Here is an 18,276-nt window from a genome sequence, read left to right on the forward strand (position 1 = left end):
AACCCAAAAAAAGCGCTGTCGTAGGTCTTTTATGGCATAGTGTGTATATATATATATATATATATATATATATATATATATATATATATATATATATATATATAGGGGTGGCAAAATGGATGGATTGGATGGATTTGGATTGGATTGTTAATGGATGGATCAAAACGATCCATTAATCCATTAACAATCCACTAAACTTTCTTTTGAAAAATCCAATCCAATCCATCCACCAAGAGATATAATCCATCCAATCCATCCATTAATATTTCTAATGGATGGATATCCATCCATCCGTAAAATTAGCATCGATATTTTTTTAAAAAAATTTCAATTAATTTTACGAAAACAATTTTTTTATGAAACTTTTTTTTAAAATTTTTAAATTATAAATATTTACATCTGTATCTAATTCTAATCAACCAACGTCTTAATTAATTAACTTTACTTTTTAATTAACTTTCTAATTTTAACCAACTAACTTCTCCATAAACTATTCTATTGAAAAGAAAATTAAAATTCAATGCATATACCAGTTTGTTACTTCTCCATAAACTATTCTATTGAAAAGAAAATTAAAATTCAATGCATATACCAGTTAAACAAATTTAACGTGAATGTTTAATTAAATAAATTCAATGCGTAACAATTAAGCAATTTTAATGTTAATACTAATATAGACAAAGTCATTTAAGTATCAGCATCATTAATTTTGTTTAGGAGAAAACAAACCACCCTATCCATATTAAATTAAATCTACAAGGTACCGTAGTATACTATAGTATGTAAATAAAAAAACAAATTGTTGAATATTTATGTCCTGATCCGTTCATTTTTTTAACATTATCATACAGGAAAGAAAAACAAATGGCTGTGAATATTGTGAGAAACAAAAATGTTAAGGAATTGTTTAATTTTAGATTTTTCATGTTTTTTTAGTAAAAAGTTAATTTATTAAATAATAAACTAAAATCCAATGGATTTATAAAATGAGATGGATGGATTGGACTAATCCATTAAATTTGCTTTTTGTTTAATGGATGGATTGGATGGATATTCTCTTAATGGATTTTATTGCCACCCATATATATATATATATATATATATATATATATATATATATATATATATATATATATATATATATATATATATATATATATATATATATATATATATATATATATATATATATATATATATATATATATATATATATATATTACTTTCTATTATATTTTAAAAGGAATCTTATTTTCTCAATTTAAAAAAAAAAGTGTTTTCATTTTTTCTTATTTTATTACTTTTTAAATAAAATAAAAGCACATTCACAAACACGAAAACGAGCTCAATACACAACACCAACGTAAGAATATCATACAAGAACATAAGCCAATATCATACAACTACAAATGATGAATCAACAAAAAAGAACATGGACCTAATATCGAACTATCACAAAATAGAAAAAGAACTACCATATAATAGAACTTATATTTTTATTAATAGACAATAATACTATTAAAAAGAGTATTATGGATACCCTGTTTGAATGCCAAAAAGAAAATTCCTACAACTCAAGACAAGTGAGCGGAAGGAATTCCAAATATGAAAATTACAATTGTCTACTAGTTTATAATAAGAGTATAACCACCTCCAAGAGTTAAGAATAATATCTATCATATATTCGGTAAAACTAAACACCTAACCGTTGAAAATGACGACATTACGCTTTAGCCAAATGCTCCAAACCGAAGCTAGCCAAATGACTGCTACAATATACCTTCTAGCTAAACTCTTAACCTTTTCACAATGCGCGAAAAACCCCTCAAACTCCTCCAAAGAAATCTCCTCCAAGGATCTCATCCATTCATAGACTTTCCTCCAAATTCTCGACATGATCACACATCTCCTTAGAATGTGCGATAACGATTCCTCCTCCAACGAACAAAACACACAAAGTAAATCACTACTAACCGCAGTTATTCCCTTTTTATGCAATTGATCCTTAGTAGATATTCTATTAAGGATAACCCTCCTACCGAAACAAAGAATTTTAGACGGAACATTTACCTTCCAAAGATGGTTTATAGCCAAGACAGTATTAAAGTTTAGAGTAGGGCAAGAGAGCTTCACCTTGAACCTGTCATAAAAAGTTTTAACAGAGAAACACCCATCCGTCATAAGAGTCCACTTGAAAGTGTCCATGGCGTCCCGCATAGGTTGAAACTGCTGTAAGAAAACCAGTAGCTGCTGCCACAGAAATGATGTTCCGGCTTGGCTGTTCAAAAACAGCTCCTCGTGATTCCAGACCCAGCCTGCACCAGTGAACTGTCCTTCTACTGCTACTGTCAATAGATGATCTGCGGCCTGCGCGTACAATTCGGGAAATGCCTCCATCAATAATTAAGTACCTGCCCAACAAGAATACCAAAACTGAATCTCCGTGCCGTTCCCCACAGTGAACGAAACAGCCCCTGCAAAGTGGTTTTCCACCAAGTTAACATAATTATCTGAAATCATTGTATCCCTCCACCATATCGAATCACTATTGTTGACAACACTAATATCATCAATAAGAACTTTAAGCACCGGATTTCCATAACGATGTTTGAGAATGCCCCACCAAACCGCTTCAAAATTCTCCACTTCCATTTACTCAACAAAGCCGCATTCAAAATTTCCACATTCTAAACACTGAGGCCTCCTTCCTCACGAGATTTGCAAACGGTGTCCCAACCCACCAAATGAATCGCCGTTCCAAAGGTAGTTGCTTTGGATACTACGGATTTCACTCAAAATTTTTGAGGGCGCTTTATAAAAGGATAATGAGTAAATAGGTATTGCGTTTAACACCGAATCAATCAACTCCACCCTAACCGCTATGTTGAGATGAACCCCCTCTACACGGCCAACCTTCTCTTCAAATGAGCGAATAAATCCCTCCACATCGATAATTTTCTAGGGCTATCTCCCACTTTGACACCTAGGAATTTAAAATGTAGAGAATCAATCTTGCAAGAGAGGAACGAAGATGCTGCATTAAGAAACTAATTTGCGACATTAACACCATAAAGATTACTTTTGTGAAAATTAACCTTTAAACCGAACATCATTTCAAAACCCCTAGGAATATATTTCATATTCCAAAGATTCGTGGTGTCTCCCTCCGCCATAATGATCGTGTCATCCGCAAATTTGAGCATGGTCACCTCCTCGACTTCATTAATCTGAACCCCTGAAATTCCCCAATCTCGATAGCTTTCCTCATGAGAACCGTGAGCACCTCCATAACCAACACAAACAAAAGAGAAGTGGGGTCTCCTTGACGAAGACCTTTCTCCACCGTAAAGTCCTTTGTTGTGCTTCCATTGACAATAACGGATATGCTACTAGTAAAAATACAACCTTCCATTCATATCATCCACCTATCTCCAAAGTCCATCTTACGTAAAACATACTTTAAAATTTTAAAAAGTTCCAACTTACACAATCGTAAGCCTTTTCAAAGTCTACTTTCAACACGACCCAACTCCTTTTTTCTCTTTTAGCAAGATCCAAAACCTCATTCACCACTAGAACTCCATCCGCTATGTTTCTACCCGGAACAAAAATCGTTAGATTTTTCGACACCAGCTTCCCAATGACGCTTCTCAATTTAACCGCCAAGCTTTGGCAAGAATCTTGTATAAACTTCCTTCTTAACCACCTCCCAATTTTGTTTATAAAACTCAAGGGAGTAACCTGGTGACAAGTTTTTCCATTTTCAATTGATGAAATTTCGCTAGCATCTACCTCAGGGAGACCATTGGTCCGTGGTAACAATGAATCGAATTCCATCTAAGTTGTGGGAGGAGGACGCCATGGAATTGGAATAACAAACATTATCTTGGACACAATCAAGAAAAATGAAAGAGAGAAGAATTTTGGAATGATGAGTTGATGGAAGAGTGCCCGTTTTTAAATACAACAATTAAGATTTGTTTATAAATTTTACAAAAAAGGTAAAAAGTGTTATTTATTGAATAGTTTAAAATGAAACTGTATGCATTTTTTGACTCGAAATAAACGGAATCTCTGTAAAAGATTGGCCATTTTTAATTTTTTAGTTTTTTAACTTTTATTTTTAGTATATAATAATAAATAATGTTTTTAACAAATATAATTAAAAGAATTTAATGTTTCTATCCAAAGATAAAAATAAAATTAAAGAGTCTATATTGTTGTTTGACTAGATCTTCTTTATAATTATATAATTATTTTGTGAGAATTAAAAAAATAGCATTGAAACTTTCAGCAATTCTTGCATGGACATGAACCTAAATCCATATATTTAGGAACAACCAATAAGAAGAGAGAAAATTTAAATTTATTTAAAATTTAATTTCTTTTTAATTGCCAACATGGAGGGTGGTTGTGATAATGGAGGAGAGAGATAATTTTAATTTTATTATTTAATTAATAAAAAAATGTGATTGGTTGTGTGTAAATCCAGGTGTTGTAGCTGTGTCCATCTAAGTATTTTTCTGAAACTTTAATAAATTTAAATATCTTTTTGTATAAATATATTAAACTTAAAAGAAAATTATTCAGTGAATAGTTTCAAAATGAAAGGATAAGTTTTCTGTTTTTTTAATAAATGAAACTTTGTATTGATCTAACTTCAGTAACTTTAGTGAATCATAACTTTAGTGACTTTAGTCATTTTTTAATCAATAAATAACTCACATATATTATATTAATATTTGAGAATAATTTGATAACCAAAGTTATCAAATTTACCCTACAGTAACGTCACTGAAGATTTTCACTTTTGTCATGCTTGGCTAGCCACCTAGGTGTTTGCCTTGAGTGGGAGAATTTAAATCCACATGTTTCATGGTCAATATCTACTTTAAATGTAGTTTGAGAGAGAACAGGCTTATGTGGAGGGATTTTTGAGAAGGAAGGCCACACTTTAAAGAGATTTAAAGATGTTTGGTGTCAATAATAAAAATGGAAACTCTATTTTTTGTCATCCATTTAATAAATATTAATTTTGCATAATATCTAAATTCATTTTCTCTTATTCAACATTTAGAATGAATCTAACCTTGAAAAATAATGTACTCATCATGACAAAAAATAATTTCAATGAGAATAATAGCTTGTTTGCTTTATTGGAGGTTTGATAAATTGAAACCATCACTTCAACACTTGCATTCAATGCATATACTTTGATACTTATTAATGTTAATTTCATCAAGTGACTTCACATGTTTCTCTTGCTACTTTGACAATATGCTTCTTAACATAATTTTAGTTACACCTGGAATCAATGAAAAAGCTTTCTAGTTATTAAGTTGATGAATTGCATACATAAATACAAGTTTACTATTAATCATTAAACAAATTAAAATTGTGTTAACAATATATAAATATGGAGTAAAGGAACACACCTTCTCTGAAGTAGTTTCATTTGAAGGTATAACTTCGATATTATTAATTTTATTCAATTCTAAATCTTCGGAAGCTTTCTTGATAAGCATTTCCGACACAGATTCAAAACCAGATGCCTTGGCTGTACGAGATAGTGCACCAGTAGGTTTTTGACCTATTTTCTTCCTACAAAGTCGTTCTTATTTTAGAAGAAACATACAAAATGATTAAAAAAAATCACAATACCAAATTGAAATCACATAATCAAAACACCCCTTACATGCAATAACTACAGTTGCATATGCCTCTGCATTTTGGACATTTCCAATCAATCAAAAGACCTACATCTTTCTCCATTTCACCATATCTAAATTCAACACTCACAAAACAATCAACATAAAAAAAAAAAAACAAATACTTAATAAATTATTCTATCTTTGAACAATAATTAAAATAGAAGTACTAAAAATAAATTCAAATTAAAATTTTAAAAAGTTAAACAAACCTATTCTTGAGACATTTGTGACAAAATTTTAAGACACACGGCTTTCCATTTCTTGGATTCTTACATGTGACTCCAATGTTGCTTGTTTTTCGCCGACACTTCAATTGTGAAAATCCAAGAAAATCAACGCATTAACATCAAAATGCGCACGATAAGTACACAATTTTGAGATCAGAAATACATACACAAATATGAAAATGAGCACGAAACACAACACTAACGTAAAATTAAAAATTGAATATAATAACATATACAAGGACATAAGACAATATCATCAAGGAGTTGTTTCAACAAAAAAATAAAATGGAGCTAAAAACCTATAGAATAGATATTAGAAATCAACCTGGTGACAAGATATTCCGCTTTTAGTTGGTGAAATTCTACTAGCATCAACTTCAGTATCACTAATGTCTGGTGAAGAGGAATCGAGTTCCATGTTAGAGGTGGGGGGACACCATCGAATTGGAATAACAAACATTGTTTTGAACACAATCAAGAAAAATTATGGGGATTCTACGATAAAAGTGAAGCGGTTATACAGAAAATCCATTTATATAATATGATGAGTAGGTGGAAGAGTGACCCGTTTTTTAATACAATAATTTGAAGATTTATCATATGAGTTTTTTAAACATGGAAAAGAGCCTTATTTAGTAAATATTTTTAAATAAACGGTATGCTTTTTTGACTTGAAATAAATGGAATATTTGAAAAGAATGTCCATTTTTAACGTTTTTATTTTTAGTAAATAATAATAAATATTGAATTTTATAATATAATTAAAAAATAGTGTTATTAATTATTAACATTCAATGTTTCATTTAAAATAATGATAATAATAATAATTCAAGAACCTCCTTTTATTAATAGAAAAATCTTTATTTTTGACTTTATATATATATATATATATATATATATATATATATATATATATATATATATATATATATTACGTAATTAAAGGAATTCTTATTTTCTAAAGTACAAAAAATAAATTTGTTTTTTATTTTTATTTTTTTTCTAGCTTTACTATATTAAATGATTTGTTTGCATAAAAAACATATAAAAAGGATAATTCTATTTTTTCTCCTCATACAAAAAAGTACTAATATATTTTCAACGAAATTAAAATATATAAATAAAATAAGCGTGATTCATTGGATTTCATACAAGAAAAATAGTCTTTTTTTAAAAAATTGAGTCAACTCTATTAATAATTTTAATGTTTATTGAATGAATTTGATAAATTTATAGATACCATAATTCAAAAAAAAAGTTTTATATTTCTCTTTTTTTTTTCTAACTTTTTATATGTTAAGAAGTGTGGTTGGGCCTAACTCATCCCTACAAGCCGGTTTTGTAGGGTTGAGTTAGGTCTAACCACACTTCTTAACATGGTATCAGAGCCTCGTTTAAGATTCGGTGGACCATCTTCTATGATTTCCGCTATCGGCCCACCCACCATTTATTTCCACGCTCCAGTTGTCTAGTCCTGGGCGTGAGGGGGTGTGTTAAGAGTTCCACATCGGACAATATATGACCTGAACATGTCCTTATAAGTGGGGGCAATCCTCACCCTACGAGCCGGTTTTGTAGAGATGAGTTAGGCCCAACCATACTTCTTAGTAATTTTTTTTCATAAAAAATGAATATGAAAAAAAGGAATATTCTTTTTTTTCCTAATATGAAAAACTATATACTATTTTATTGTTCCCAAATTTAAAATATATTAATAAAACAAGAGTGATTCATTGGATTTCATACCAAGAGAAAAATGGTCCACTAAAAAAACCGAGTGAGTTCTATTAATAATTTTAATGTTCAATGAATGAATTTGATAAATTTATATTGATTGGATTTAGTGTATAAATAGATTCATTTGTAAACCTAACCCTATATATATATAAATTTTAAGGGAATAGTTTTTTCCTTGATTTTAAAAAAAAATATATATATTTTAATATTTCTATTTTTTCTAACTTTTTTATATTAGGTAATATGTTTTGTTAGAAAAATATTTACAAAAAAGAATAATTCTATTTTATTTCTAAGTGGAACCTATTAGGAAGATCCTAAAGTCCCACATTGATTGAAGATAGAGCATTGAAAGAGTATATATAGAGGGACACTCCTCACCTTACCAACCGGTTTTGTAAGGATGAGTTAGGTCAAACTCTAATAGAATCTTTCCAAATACTTTGGGCCTGCAATGCTCCAACTAGAATTTTGAAACATACCATTTCCATCCCTAAGGTAGCTAAGACTAAAAATACTTTCGCACAAGCATTGAACGAGTTTTTTTTTTATATTCCAACATCATAGCTACCGCAACCTATTCTTATGAGAGACCGTCTATTTATCACCACCTCAAAAGACTAATATCAAACAACATTAGAGGATTGTAAGCACAATCTTCATGGAAGAATATTTTGGCCCAAAGGTACAAAATCTTTAACTATTCCTAATTTTTGGAACAAACTCTCGTTACTTTGGAAGGTTTTGGGGAAATAACGAGTCATCTTTCTTGAGAAAAGCTCATTGGAATTTACATTCCCAACTCTCAAAGATGTCATAAGAGTACACTTTCTCATTGGAATTTACATTCCCAACTCTCAAAGATGTCATAAGAGTACACGCATTAGGAGCATTGAACTTCTCTCCATGTTTGCTAAAACTCCTCCCTCGGTCGAAAGACTTCACTTCATGTCTTCACAATATTCCAACACGACCGAACTCTATTGAAAAACATAACAGAGCAATGGTGGACAGACATGCTAGGATTAAGGAAACCTTTAATCAGAAGTAGCAGGAATACAGTGAAGTGATGGCTTCGATGAACAATTTCCACACATTTTGTCATACCCCAAAATTTGCCCATCTCATTTCACTTTTCAATCTCAGACAAAAGTTCAAGACTTAAGGACATACTCTCCTAAACAATGACCTCCTAAACTAGGGTTTTGATTTCTCTGAAGAAAATTAATAAATCAAGGTCTCCAATTGAGTTCATATGGCTTATGATGTTTCAAACTATCTCTATGACAAAATACAAGCTTCAATTCCAAGGATTGCTTAGTCAATTGTCCAGAAAGTCAACAAAAGAATAGTTTGACTTAAAAGTCAACCGTGGTCAAAGTACAGTCAAAATTCCTGATTTTTTGTCAACATCCTTATTCTGAAGTATCATTCATCATTTGATCAAGGATTTATCATGATTCATCAAGGAAAGTTCAGAAATCAACAAAATCTAAAGTTTCTAAATTAGTTTTTTTTGACCTAAAGTCAACTGAACTTTGACCAGCCATAACTTTCACATGGAACATCAGAAATTTTCCATCCAAATCTCATTTTGAAGTAAATTGTATCCTCTACAACTTTGTCTCTCACATGCCAAGGCTAGAAATGCTTCATTTGAGAGATATGGACCAAAACATTATAGGTCCTTTTAGAAAGTGAACCAAAAACAGTTTTTTGTCAAAGCCCATATAATCAAGATAAAATCCTCAAATGGAAAAAATCTTCCAAAGTGGCTTGTATAGGACATCGTGAGGTTTCCAAAAAGTCCTAGAACTCTTCCATATCTTAAAAATTGAGGGAGATATGCCTTGTCAAAGTTGGACCATTTTAAGAAAAAAATGTGAAATAAAAGGGCTCCAAAATGAAGTTTGTTGCAAACAAGTCCAATCTTTTTGGCCCAATCTTGATCCTCAAGTTATCCAAGACTTCAAATCTAGTTGCCACGAATTTTTGAATTTTTATTTGATTTTATATGAATTTTTGATCATTTAAAAGTAGTAATTAATTTATATAAATCATGGAAAATCAAATATTTTGTTAAGGACATTATTCCAATCACATTCAATCACCATTTAAACAAAATATCCAATCAAATTTCGTGCAAAAGCTAATTGGAAAGAGATTGGATCAAATTGGCCAAATTTAGAAGCTTTTAAGACAAATTTCCAATCAAATTTCCAAGATTACAAATCCATGATTCAATAAGATTTTTTTTCTGTTTTATTAACCTAATTCATACTACTATAAGTAGTAAACCTATTCAGATGCATAGGGACGGAAAAATTGAGCCTCCAAGAGTCCTAACCGAATTCATCAAGTGCAAGAAAATCTGAAATCGTTTTCGTACTTGCAGCCGAATTCAAAGAGTTTCAAGGATTCAAACACATTCCAGAGGCTTCATTGAAGGATTCCAGATTGTTACCAGGCCTCCTTGCATCAAGAACACGTTCACAGAGACTTACAGTTTGCGTTTTTTTCCTAACTTCGATTTCAACGATTCACGCATCATTTACATAATTTGATTGCATAATTGTGTTTGTTATGATGTATTGAATGATTCTGGAGTTTTAATTTAATTATTACGTGCGTATATGAGGATCCACCATGTTAGGGTTCACGAGTTTAAAATTGGGGCTTTTTAATTTAGTACGAATTAAGGCTCGATACTGGTACAGGTGTGTTCGTTACACCAAGACGAACATGAATATGGTCTCCTTTTTTATTTTTGATGCTTGTATGAGTTGTTAACAATTAACAGGTGTAATAGCTCTGAGTTTTTATAGCGTGCTGGTAATGAGCGTTGTAAATGCCATGGTTCAGTTTTTCCATGAAGAAGATGATGAGGTGTCCTCGTGTGGTTGGCTTGTTTGAATTCTGGCGCGCGTCTAGGGTCCTGTTCCATTGTTTTAATATATGCTTTCACATGCGCACTTTAAACAAATTCAGTAGGTTGGCTCAGTGGCACAACGCATGAAGGAACAATGGGTCCAAGGTTCGATCCCTGGCCCTTGCAATTTAAAAAAAAAAAGAAATCACTTGTCATCGATCCCATGCGCGCAATACATACGAGGCCACGATGCATCCTCATTCTCAGCCATCAGATTTCTATTCAAGATCAATCCAAGGACCCAGAAGGCGCAGGACCACCATGCTCCCGTACAGATCATCCACACCTGATCATAAAGCTAAGTTTCCTTATTTTTTTTATTTTTTACATACACCTTTTTATTTATTTCTTTTTCTTATTTTTTTAATTTATTTCATTTAAACATTTTTTTATCATAATAATTTCATATAACTATTTATTTTATTTAATCGAAAACTCGATTTTTCTCATAATGTTAGGAGTAAATTAATGGTAAATTCATGTGTTAATATAAGTGATTTCTTCTCTAAACCAATGCAAAAATGTGATGAATCCATAGGTTTTTATTAAGAATTGAACTGAATAAGTTTAGTTCGTGCGTAAAGCAAATCGAATCACTTGTGGGTGTTATTGTTGCAGGTTTTGAGCTGAATAAGAACTTAAGAAGAACATGAGGAGGAAAGAAAGCTGGAAGTCTCAAAGGCTGAAGAAAAAGATGGGAAGTACAAAGGGCGCGCCGCGAGAGTTCCTAGGCGCGCCGCGAAAATACTTCTGTTTGAGGGGCGCGCCGCGCCAGCCCGTTGCCGCGCCGCGGCCTCGGCGTTAAAAGCCCAAAAGTTCTGTTTTAAAGCCCTAGTTTCCAAGTGGTTATATACTTTTGTGGGAGCGAAATTAGGAGAGATATCTGATTCTGAAGCTGAGAATAACAATAGAAGGTGGATTCTTTACCAATTGAAGGCATTCTATTGATGAAGATGAATTCCTCCATTGATTCTTGTATGTTCTTCATGTCTATGGAGAGCTAAATCCCTCTTGTTGAGTCTAAGGTAGTAGTTAACCTATGAATATACATTACCATTGATTAATCCCTGTGAACAATTGTTTGAATTTATTATCAATAAGAAACCTTGCTTTTAATTTACATCATTGTTGAATCTTTGATCGAAAGAAAGGATTTAACTTTTGCCCTAGGTTACTATATTGATTCAATTGCAATTTGCAGAGATGGAATTGTAATTGGGTTTTCATAATTATCGTTCTTAATTACTATTATCGTTATTGTGATTTGGAGAGATCGAATCTCATACCGGTAAAAGTTATCTAATTTGATTTGCAGACATGGAATCTTATTTGAGGATAAGTGAAGATAATGATTCAAAGGATTATTCTATTGTGAATTAATTGATAATTGTATAGGATTAGGTTGATGAACCCTAAAGACTCAATATCTTTCTTTATTTGTTAACACAAAGTCCTTTACTTGCTTTTATTTTATTATTTGCTCTTGATATTATTATTAGTATAAAACAAACCAAACCAAATTTCTTAACTCAAAATAAACAACTATAGAACGGCATTGATATTAACCAATCCCTGTGGATACGATATATTACAGAAAATATTTACCCACAAATACTTTCAACAAATTGGCGCCGTTGCCGGGGATTGGTGTCAATATTGCACGCATTGCAATAGTTCTTATTTTGAGTTTTAAGTTTTATTTTCTCTATTTGGTTGTTTCACGTGTTTGCTAGTTTTGCAGAAGATTGTGTATGCGCAGCAAAGTTTCTAGCGATCAACTTCTTTTTGATCCCGAGATCGAAAGGACCGCTAGGAGGTTAAATAGCAAAGCACGAAAAAGAGCGAACATAGCAAAAGCAAGAGACAACGCAACCGCGACATCGTCACAACAACTTGAAACCATTGACGAGTCGCAAGAAGGATTCTTCTTTCACAAACTATTCACGGAGGAAGAACCAGAAGTTTTTATACAACCTACTGTTGTCAACATGGCTGCTAATGGTCCATGTGCTACTAGTCCAAGACTCAATCCTCAGTTCGCTAAAACTGCCGCCAACGGGCAACCGACAGAACTGAAGACCGGTATCATACAATTGATTTGTGCAAGTCCTTTCGCCGGATTGGACCATGAAGACCCGTACACGCATCTTACTCGATTCTATGAGTTAGCAGGTACTACGGGTGTCGCTCAAGCTGATGAGGAAGCATTATTTAAGAGGTTGTTCCCACACTCTTTGCTATCTAAGGCAAAAGATTGGTATCTGGATCAACCCGAAGCAGTGATGACTAATTGGAACACATTGGAAGAAAAATTTCTGGAAAGGTTTTACTCTCAAAACCGTTTCTTCGAAGCAAAAACAGCAATAGCAGTATTCTCTCAAGGTAGTAATGAATCTTTGAATGAAGCATGGGAAAGGTATAAAGCTATGTTGAGAAAGTGCAAAGGACACGGTTTTACAGACGTTGATCAAATCCATATGTTCCGTAACGGTCTCACAGCTACAAACAAGACACTCTTGGACGCCACAACTGGTGGTTCACTCATGTCCAAAACACCTGCGGAAGCTACTCAGATAATAGAGCGAATGGCTCTAAATGATCGTCAAGGCAACCATGATCGAACGGTAAGAGATAAGAAACCCGGAGTGTTGGAGCTGAACAACAGTGATGCTCTACTTGCTCAGAATAAATTGCTAACTTCACAAGTGGAAATTTTGACACAACAAATGTCCAAACTACCACAACAACTTAAGGAGCTGAACGGGATATCCAATTCTTATCAGGTTGCAAAGTGTGAATTATGCAAGGGCAATCATCAAACAGGATTCTGTCCACCAGTCCTAGAAGAAGAAGTAAACTACATGAACAACACTCAAGGACCAAGGCAGAATCAATACCAAAATCAGCCATATCAACAGAATTATCCTCCGAGGAATAACAACCAAGGGTATCAACAAAGACCCAACAATCAAGGGTACCAGCAACAAACTTTTCAACCATACAATCAACTGCCGCCACAACAACAAGGAGGACAGTCTAAGTTGGAAGAGACCATGAATCAATTCATGCAAATGTCAATGACAAATCAGAAGAACCAGGAAGCTGCAATTAAAAATCTGGAAACTCAAGTAGGGCAACTGGCTAAACAAATTGCAGCTACTCAGTCAAATGCAACATTCTCCGCCAACACTCAAGATAATCCTAAAGAGCATTGTAAAGCAGTGACGACTAGAACCGGTCAGAAAGGTGCTGAGAAAGAAGTTGAAATCAATGATACCGAGAAAGAGGATAATAATCAGGCTGCGGAAGATGAGGAGAATGAAATCATAGTGAGCACCATGAGCAAAGATGCTGAAAGAGAAATAGATGAGACCAAGAAAGAAAGAGGGATGACAGAGAAAAGAAAAAGTTCTAAGAAAAAGAAGGTAGACCCTGTGATACCAAGCCAACATCTACCATACCCCCACGCTCCGTCAAAGTCAGACAATGCCAGGCAATATAACAGGTTTATGAGCATCTTCAAGCAACTCCATATAAACATACCATTTGCCGAAGCATTAGAGCAAATGCCCAAATATGCTAAATTTATGAAGAAAATGCTCACAAAGAAAAAGGGATGCATAGATAAAGAAACTGTGGTGCTTGATGCTCAATGTAGTGCTATAATTCAAAGAACTACTCCAAGAAAGGAATCCGATCCGGGGCGAGTAACCTTACCATTAAATATTGGAGGTAATTTCACTGGCGATGGGTTAATTGATCTGGGGTCGAGCATCAACCTAATCCCTTTATCCATTGTCAAGAAGCTAGGGAATATTGTGATGAAGCCCACTAGTATGACTTTACAATTGGCCGACAAGTCTATCACTTCACCCTATGGAGTGATTCAGGATCTGCTAATTAAAGTAGACAAATTCTTTTTCCCGGTAGACGTTGTGGTTGTTGACATGGAAGAAGATCATGAGGTACCTGTGATTCTAGGAAGGCCATTCATGAAAACTGCTCGAATGATGATTGATCTGGATGAAGGGATCATGAAAATAAGGGTGCAAGATGAAAAGGTAAAATTTAATCTGTTCAAGGCCAAGAAGCATCTTAAGAACAAGAGTGATATCTTCCAAATCGAAACAACTGAGGGAACAACCAAGGAAGACAAAAATCAACCTCCGAGCTACTTCCAAGTTGGACAAGAGGTACTCCTGTGCAACTCAAAACTAAGACGCCTCTCGGGTAAAGCAACAACAAAATGGTCTGGACCACTGATAGTAAAAGATATATGCGACCACGGTGCCATTATGGTAGAGAATCCACTGACAAAAGAGAGGAGAACCGTTAATGGAAAATGGTTAAAAGATTTCTTCAGGGGAGTGGAGCAACATGCACAATTTTTAGTTCCTTGAAAGCATGAACCGTCGAGCCATGCGACGTTAAACGAAGCACTTTGTGGGAGGTAACCCACACTTCTAATGTTTTGTTTTGTTTAGCTTTTATTTCAGGAAATAATCAGGGAACCCGTCTGGTGAAAGCTAGGAGGCAGCAATTGATATTGCGTTACTCTCTGTAAGTCACCCTCTCGGACTTGTTACGAAACATTGAGGTCAATGTTTAGTTCAAGTTTGGGGGGTGGATTTATTTATTTTTGAATTGTTCAAATTTTCTGTTTTTTTTTTTAGTTAGAGTAGGTAGTCCCATAACAAAGCGAGAATCTCAAGCGAAGTATCAACAAGGAAGCAACATGTATGAAAGTGGTAGGAAGTGAATGTTCAAACTTTTTCAGTTTCACTTTCTTTTTCAATAAGTAACAAAGCAGGTATGAATTTTCAAACTCAAACTCTTAATGTGTGCAATGAAACTTAAGGTGTTAGTAAATACTGTCAGAAGTTCTTTATGGTACATTGTTTATTGGATCAGCTTAGCCTTAACCATTGTGAGGAAAGCTTTCCATTGTTTACTATATGCAGGAAACCATCAATTATTTTGACTTGTTCGTATCATGCTAAACCGGTTGTTGCATCGTCTGTGGAAATCTGTGGAAGTGATTTAGGCAATTGTTTGAATTTGAGAGTTCTTTGAGCCGACTCCACCGTGAAAATTATTTTCTTCTGTGAGAGTGTGATCCTTTGCTAACCATTCTTTGAGCCTGAGGTCAAGGTAAGTATCATAATATGCACCAAGAAAATAGCTGGTGAGGTTTGATCTCAATAAAAAGTTTTGTTCAGGACCATCAACCATAAAATTTGGTGATGTGTTTTCTCTTTGACCTTTTTAGAAAGTAGGGGAGCATTCATATAATCTGAATACAGGTTGATCTCCAAGTTGGGGAGAATCACATTCAAAAGAAGAGTAAGTACTTATGGTAATCGGTGAAAGATAAAAGAAGTCGTAGCTTGAAAAAAAAAAAGAGAAGTAACAACGTTTGAATATAAAGATTGTTGAAAAAAAAATGTGAAAAAGAAGAATCAAGCTACGAATGAATGAAAAAAGATGGACAGGTAAAGGAAGTAGAGTTTTAGAGAAAAAGAAATAAGTTATGAATTAGATGCTTCCCTATATTAGGAACAACCCTTGATTATCTTCTTTTCTTTGAATCTAAACCACATTACAACCATAGAAAGACCTTCTGATTCTCAGATTCCACAAGACTTGATGCGAGCAATTTGGTGAACGTATGATATGGATCTTTGTTGATTTAATTGTTTGGATGAGTGTTTAACCCCTCTTTTATTCATCATACTTTTTGATGAGAGTGATTAGTGCTGATTCAATTACAATTGTGTAGTGTTTTGAACTTCTGGAGGTAATTTGCTTTCAACGTTTGTTTCATGTGGATGTTCTGAGTTTGCAGGTAGAAGAGGAGTATTTGACTTAGTTACTGGATTGAACCACTTGAGAAAAACTTGTTGAAAAACTTGTTGCATGATTGTCGGTAGACTTTGTTGGAGGTAAGTAATTTTGTTTAGGGACAAACAAAACTCTAAGTTGGGGAGAGTTTGTTAGGAGTAAATTAATGGTAAATTCATGTGTTAATATAAGTGATTTCTTCTCTAAACCAATGCAAAAATGTGATGAATCCATAGGTTTTTATTAAGAATTGAACTGAATAAGTTTAGTTCGTGCGTAAAGCAAATCGAATCACTTGTGGGTGTTATTGTTGCAGGTTTTGAGCTGAATAAGAACTTAAGAAGAACATGAGGAGGAAAGAAAGCTGGAAGTCTCAAAGGCTGAAGAAAAAGATGGGAAGTACAAAGGGCGCGCCGCGAGAGTTCCTAGGCGCGCCGCGAAAATACTTCTGTTTGAGGGGCGCGCCGCGCCAGCCCGTTGCCGCGCCGCGGCCTCGGCGTTAAAAGCCCAAAAGTTCTGTTTTAAAGCCCTAGTTTCCAAGTGGTTATATACTTTTGTGGGAGCGAAATTAGGAGAGATATCTGATTCTGAAGCTGAGAATAACAATAGAAGGTGGATTCTTTACCAATTGAAGGCATTCTATTGATGAAGATGAATTCCTCCATTGATTCTTGTATGTTCTTCATGTCTATGGAGAGCTAAATCCCTCTTGTTGAGTCTAAGGTAGTAGTTAACCTATGAATATACATTACCATTGATTAATCCCTGTGAACAATTGTTTGAATTTATTATCAATAAGAAACCTTGCTTTTAATTTACATCATTGTTGAATCTTTGATCGAAAGAAAGGATTTAACTTTTGCCCTAGGTTACTATATTGATTCAATTGCAATTTGCAGAGATGGAATTGTAATTGGGTTTTCATAATTATCGTTCTTAATTACTATTATCGTTATTGTGATTTGGAGAGATCGAATCTCATACCGGTAAAAGTTATCTAATTTGATTTGCAGACATGGAATCTTATTTGAGGATAAGTGAAGATAATGATTCAAAGGATTATTCTATTGTGAATTAATTGATAATTGTATAGGATTAGGTTGATGAACCCTAAAGACTCAACATCTTTCTTTATTTGTTAACACAAAGTCCTTTACTTGCTTTTATTTTATTATTTGCTCTTGATATTATTATTAGTATAAAACAAACCAAACCAAATTTCTTAACTCAAAATAAACAACTATAGAACGGCAGTGATATTAACCAATCCCTGTGGATACGATATATTACAGAAAATATTTACCCACAAATACTTTCAACAAATTGGCGCCGTTGCCGGGGATTGGTGTCAATATTGCACGCATTGCAATAGTTCTTATTTTGAGTTTTAAGTTTTATTTTCTCTATTTGGTTGTTTCACGTGTTTGCTAGTTTTGCAGAAGATTGTGTATGCGCAGCAAAGTTTCTAGCGATCAACTTCTTTTTGATCCCGAGATCGAAAGGACCGCTAGGAGGTTAAATAGCAAAGCACGAAAAAGAGCGAACATAGCAAAAGCAAGAGACAACGCAACCGCGACATCGTCACAACAACTTGAAACCATTGACGAGTCGCAAGAAGGATTCTTCTTTCACAAACTATTCACGGAGGAAGAACCAGAAGTTTTTATACAACCTACTGTTGTCAACATGGCTGCTAATGGTCCATGTGCTACTAGTCCAAGACTCAATCCTCAGTTCGCTAGAACTGCCGCCAACGGGCAACCGACAGAACTGAAGACCGGTATCATACAATTGATTTGTGCAAGTCCTTTCGCCGGATTGGACCATGAAG

At 33.7% G+C, this 18,276-nt stretch overlaps 2 protein-coding genes across 2 annotated transcripts; both read right to left on the reverse strand.

Annotated features, from left to right (window-relative positions):
• Positions 1-1,701: 1,701 nt before the first annotated feature.
• LOC131650598 (uncharacterized) lies at positions 1,702-2,397 on the reverse strand. Its single transcript, XM_058920301.1, has one exon. It carries the CDS (start codon positions 2,395-2,397, stop codon positions 1,702-1,704), a length of 696 nt encoding a protein of 231 aa, XP_058776284.1.
• Positions 2,398-5,157: 2,760 nt separating this feature from the next.
• Positions 5,158-6,436, reverse strand: LOC131647388 (uncharacterized). Its single transcript, XM_058917286.1, has 5 exons — positions 6,264-6,436; positions 5,921-6,018; positions 5,696-5,782; positions 5,436-5,601; positions 5,158-5,305 (listed from the first exon to the last, which is right to left on the reverse strand). The coding sequence occupies exons 1-5, from the start codon at positions 6,396-6,398 to the stop codon at positions 5,300-5,302; spliced, it is 492 nt and encodes a 163-aa protein (XP_058773269.1). The 5' UTR covers positions 6,399-6,436; the 3' UTR covers positions 5,158-5,299.
• Between the last annotated feature and the right edge of the window lie 11,840 nt (positions 6,437-18,276).

Source organism: Vicia villosa, linkage group LG2, assembly GCF_029867415.1.
Source record: "Vicia villosa cultivar HV-30 ecotype Madison, WI linkage group LG2, Vvil1.0, whole genome shotgun sequence".
In the NCBI taxonomy this organism is placed as follows: domain Eukaryota; kingdom Viridiplantae; phylum Streptophyta; class Magnoliopsida; order Fabales; family Fabaceae; genus Vicia; species Vicia villosa.

Coding starts and splice junctions, on each gene's coding strand:
- LOC131650598 (XM_058920301.1), bottom strand. CDS start 2,397: ATGGAGGCATTTCCCGAATTGTACGCGCAGGCCGCAGATCATCTATTG.
- LOC131647388 (XM_058917286.1), bottom strand. CDS start 6,398: ATGTTTGTTATTCCAATTCGATGGTGTCCCCCCACCTCTAACATGGAA. Junction 6,019..6,263: donor GCGGAATATCTTGTCACCAG/GTTGATTTCTAA, acceptor TCACAATTGAAG/TGTCGGCGAAAAACAAGCAA. Junction 5,602..5,695: donor TGCAACTGTAGTTATTGCAT/GTAAGGGGTGTT, acceptor ACGACTTTGTAG/GAAGAAAATAGGTCAAAAAC.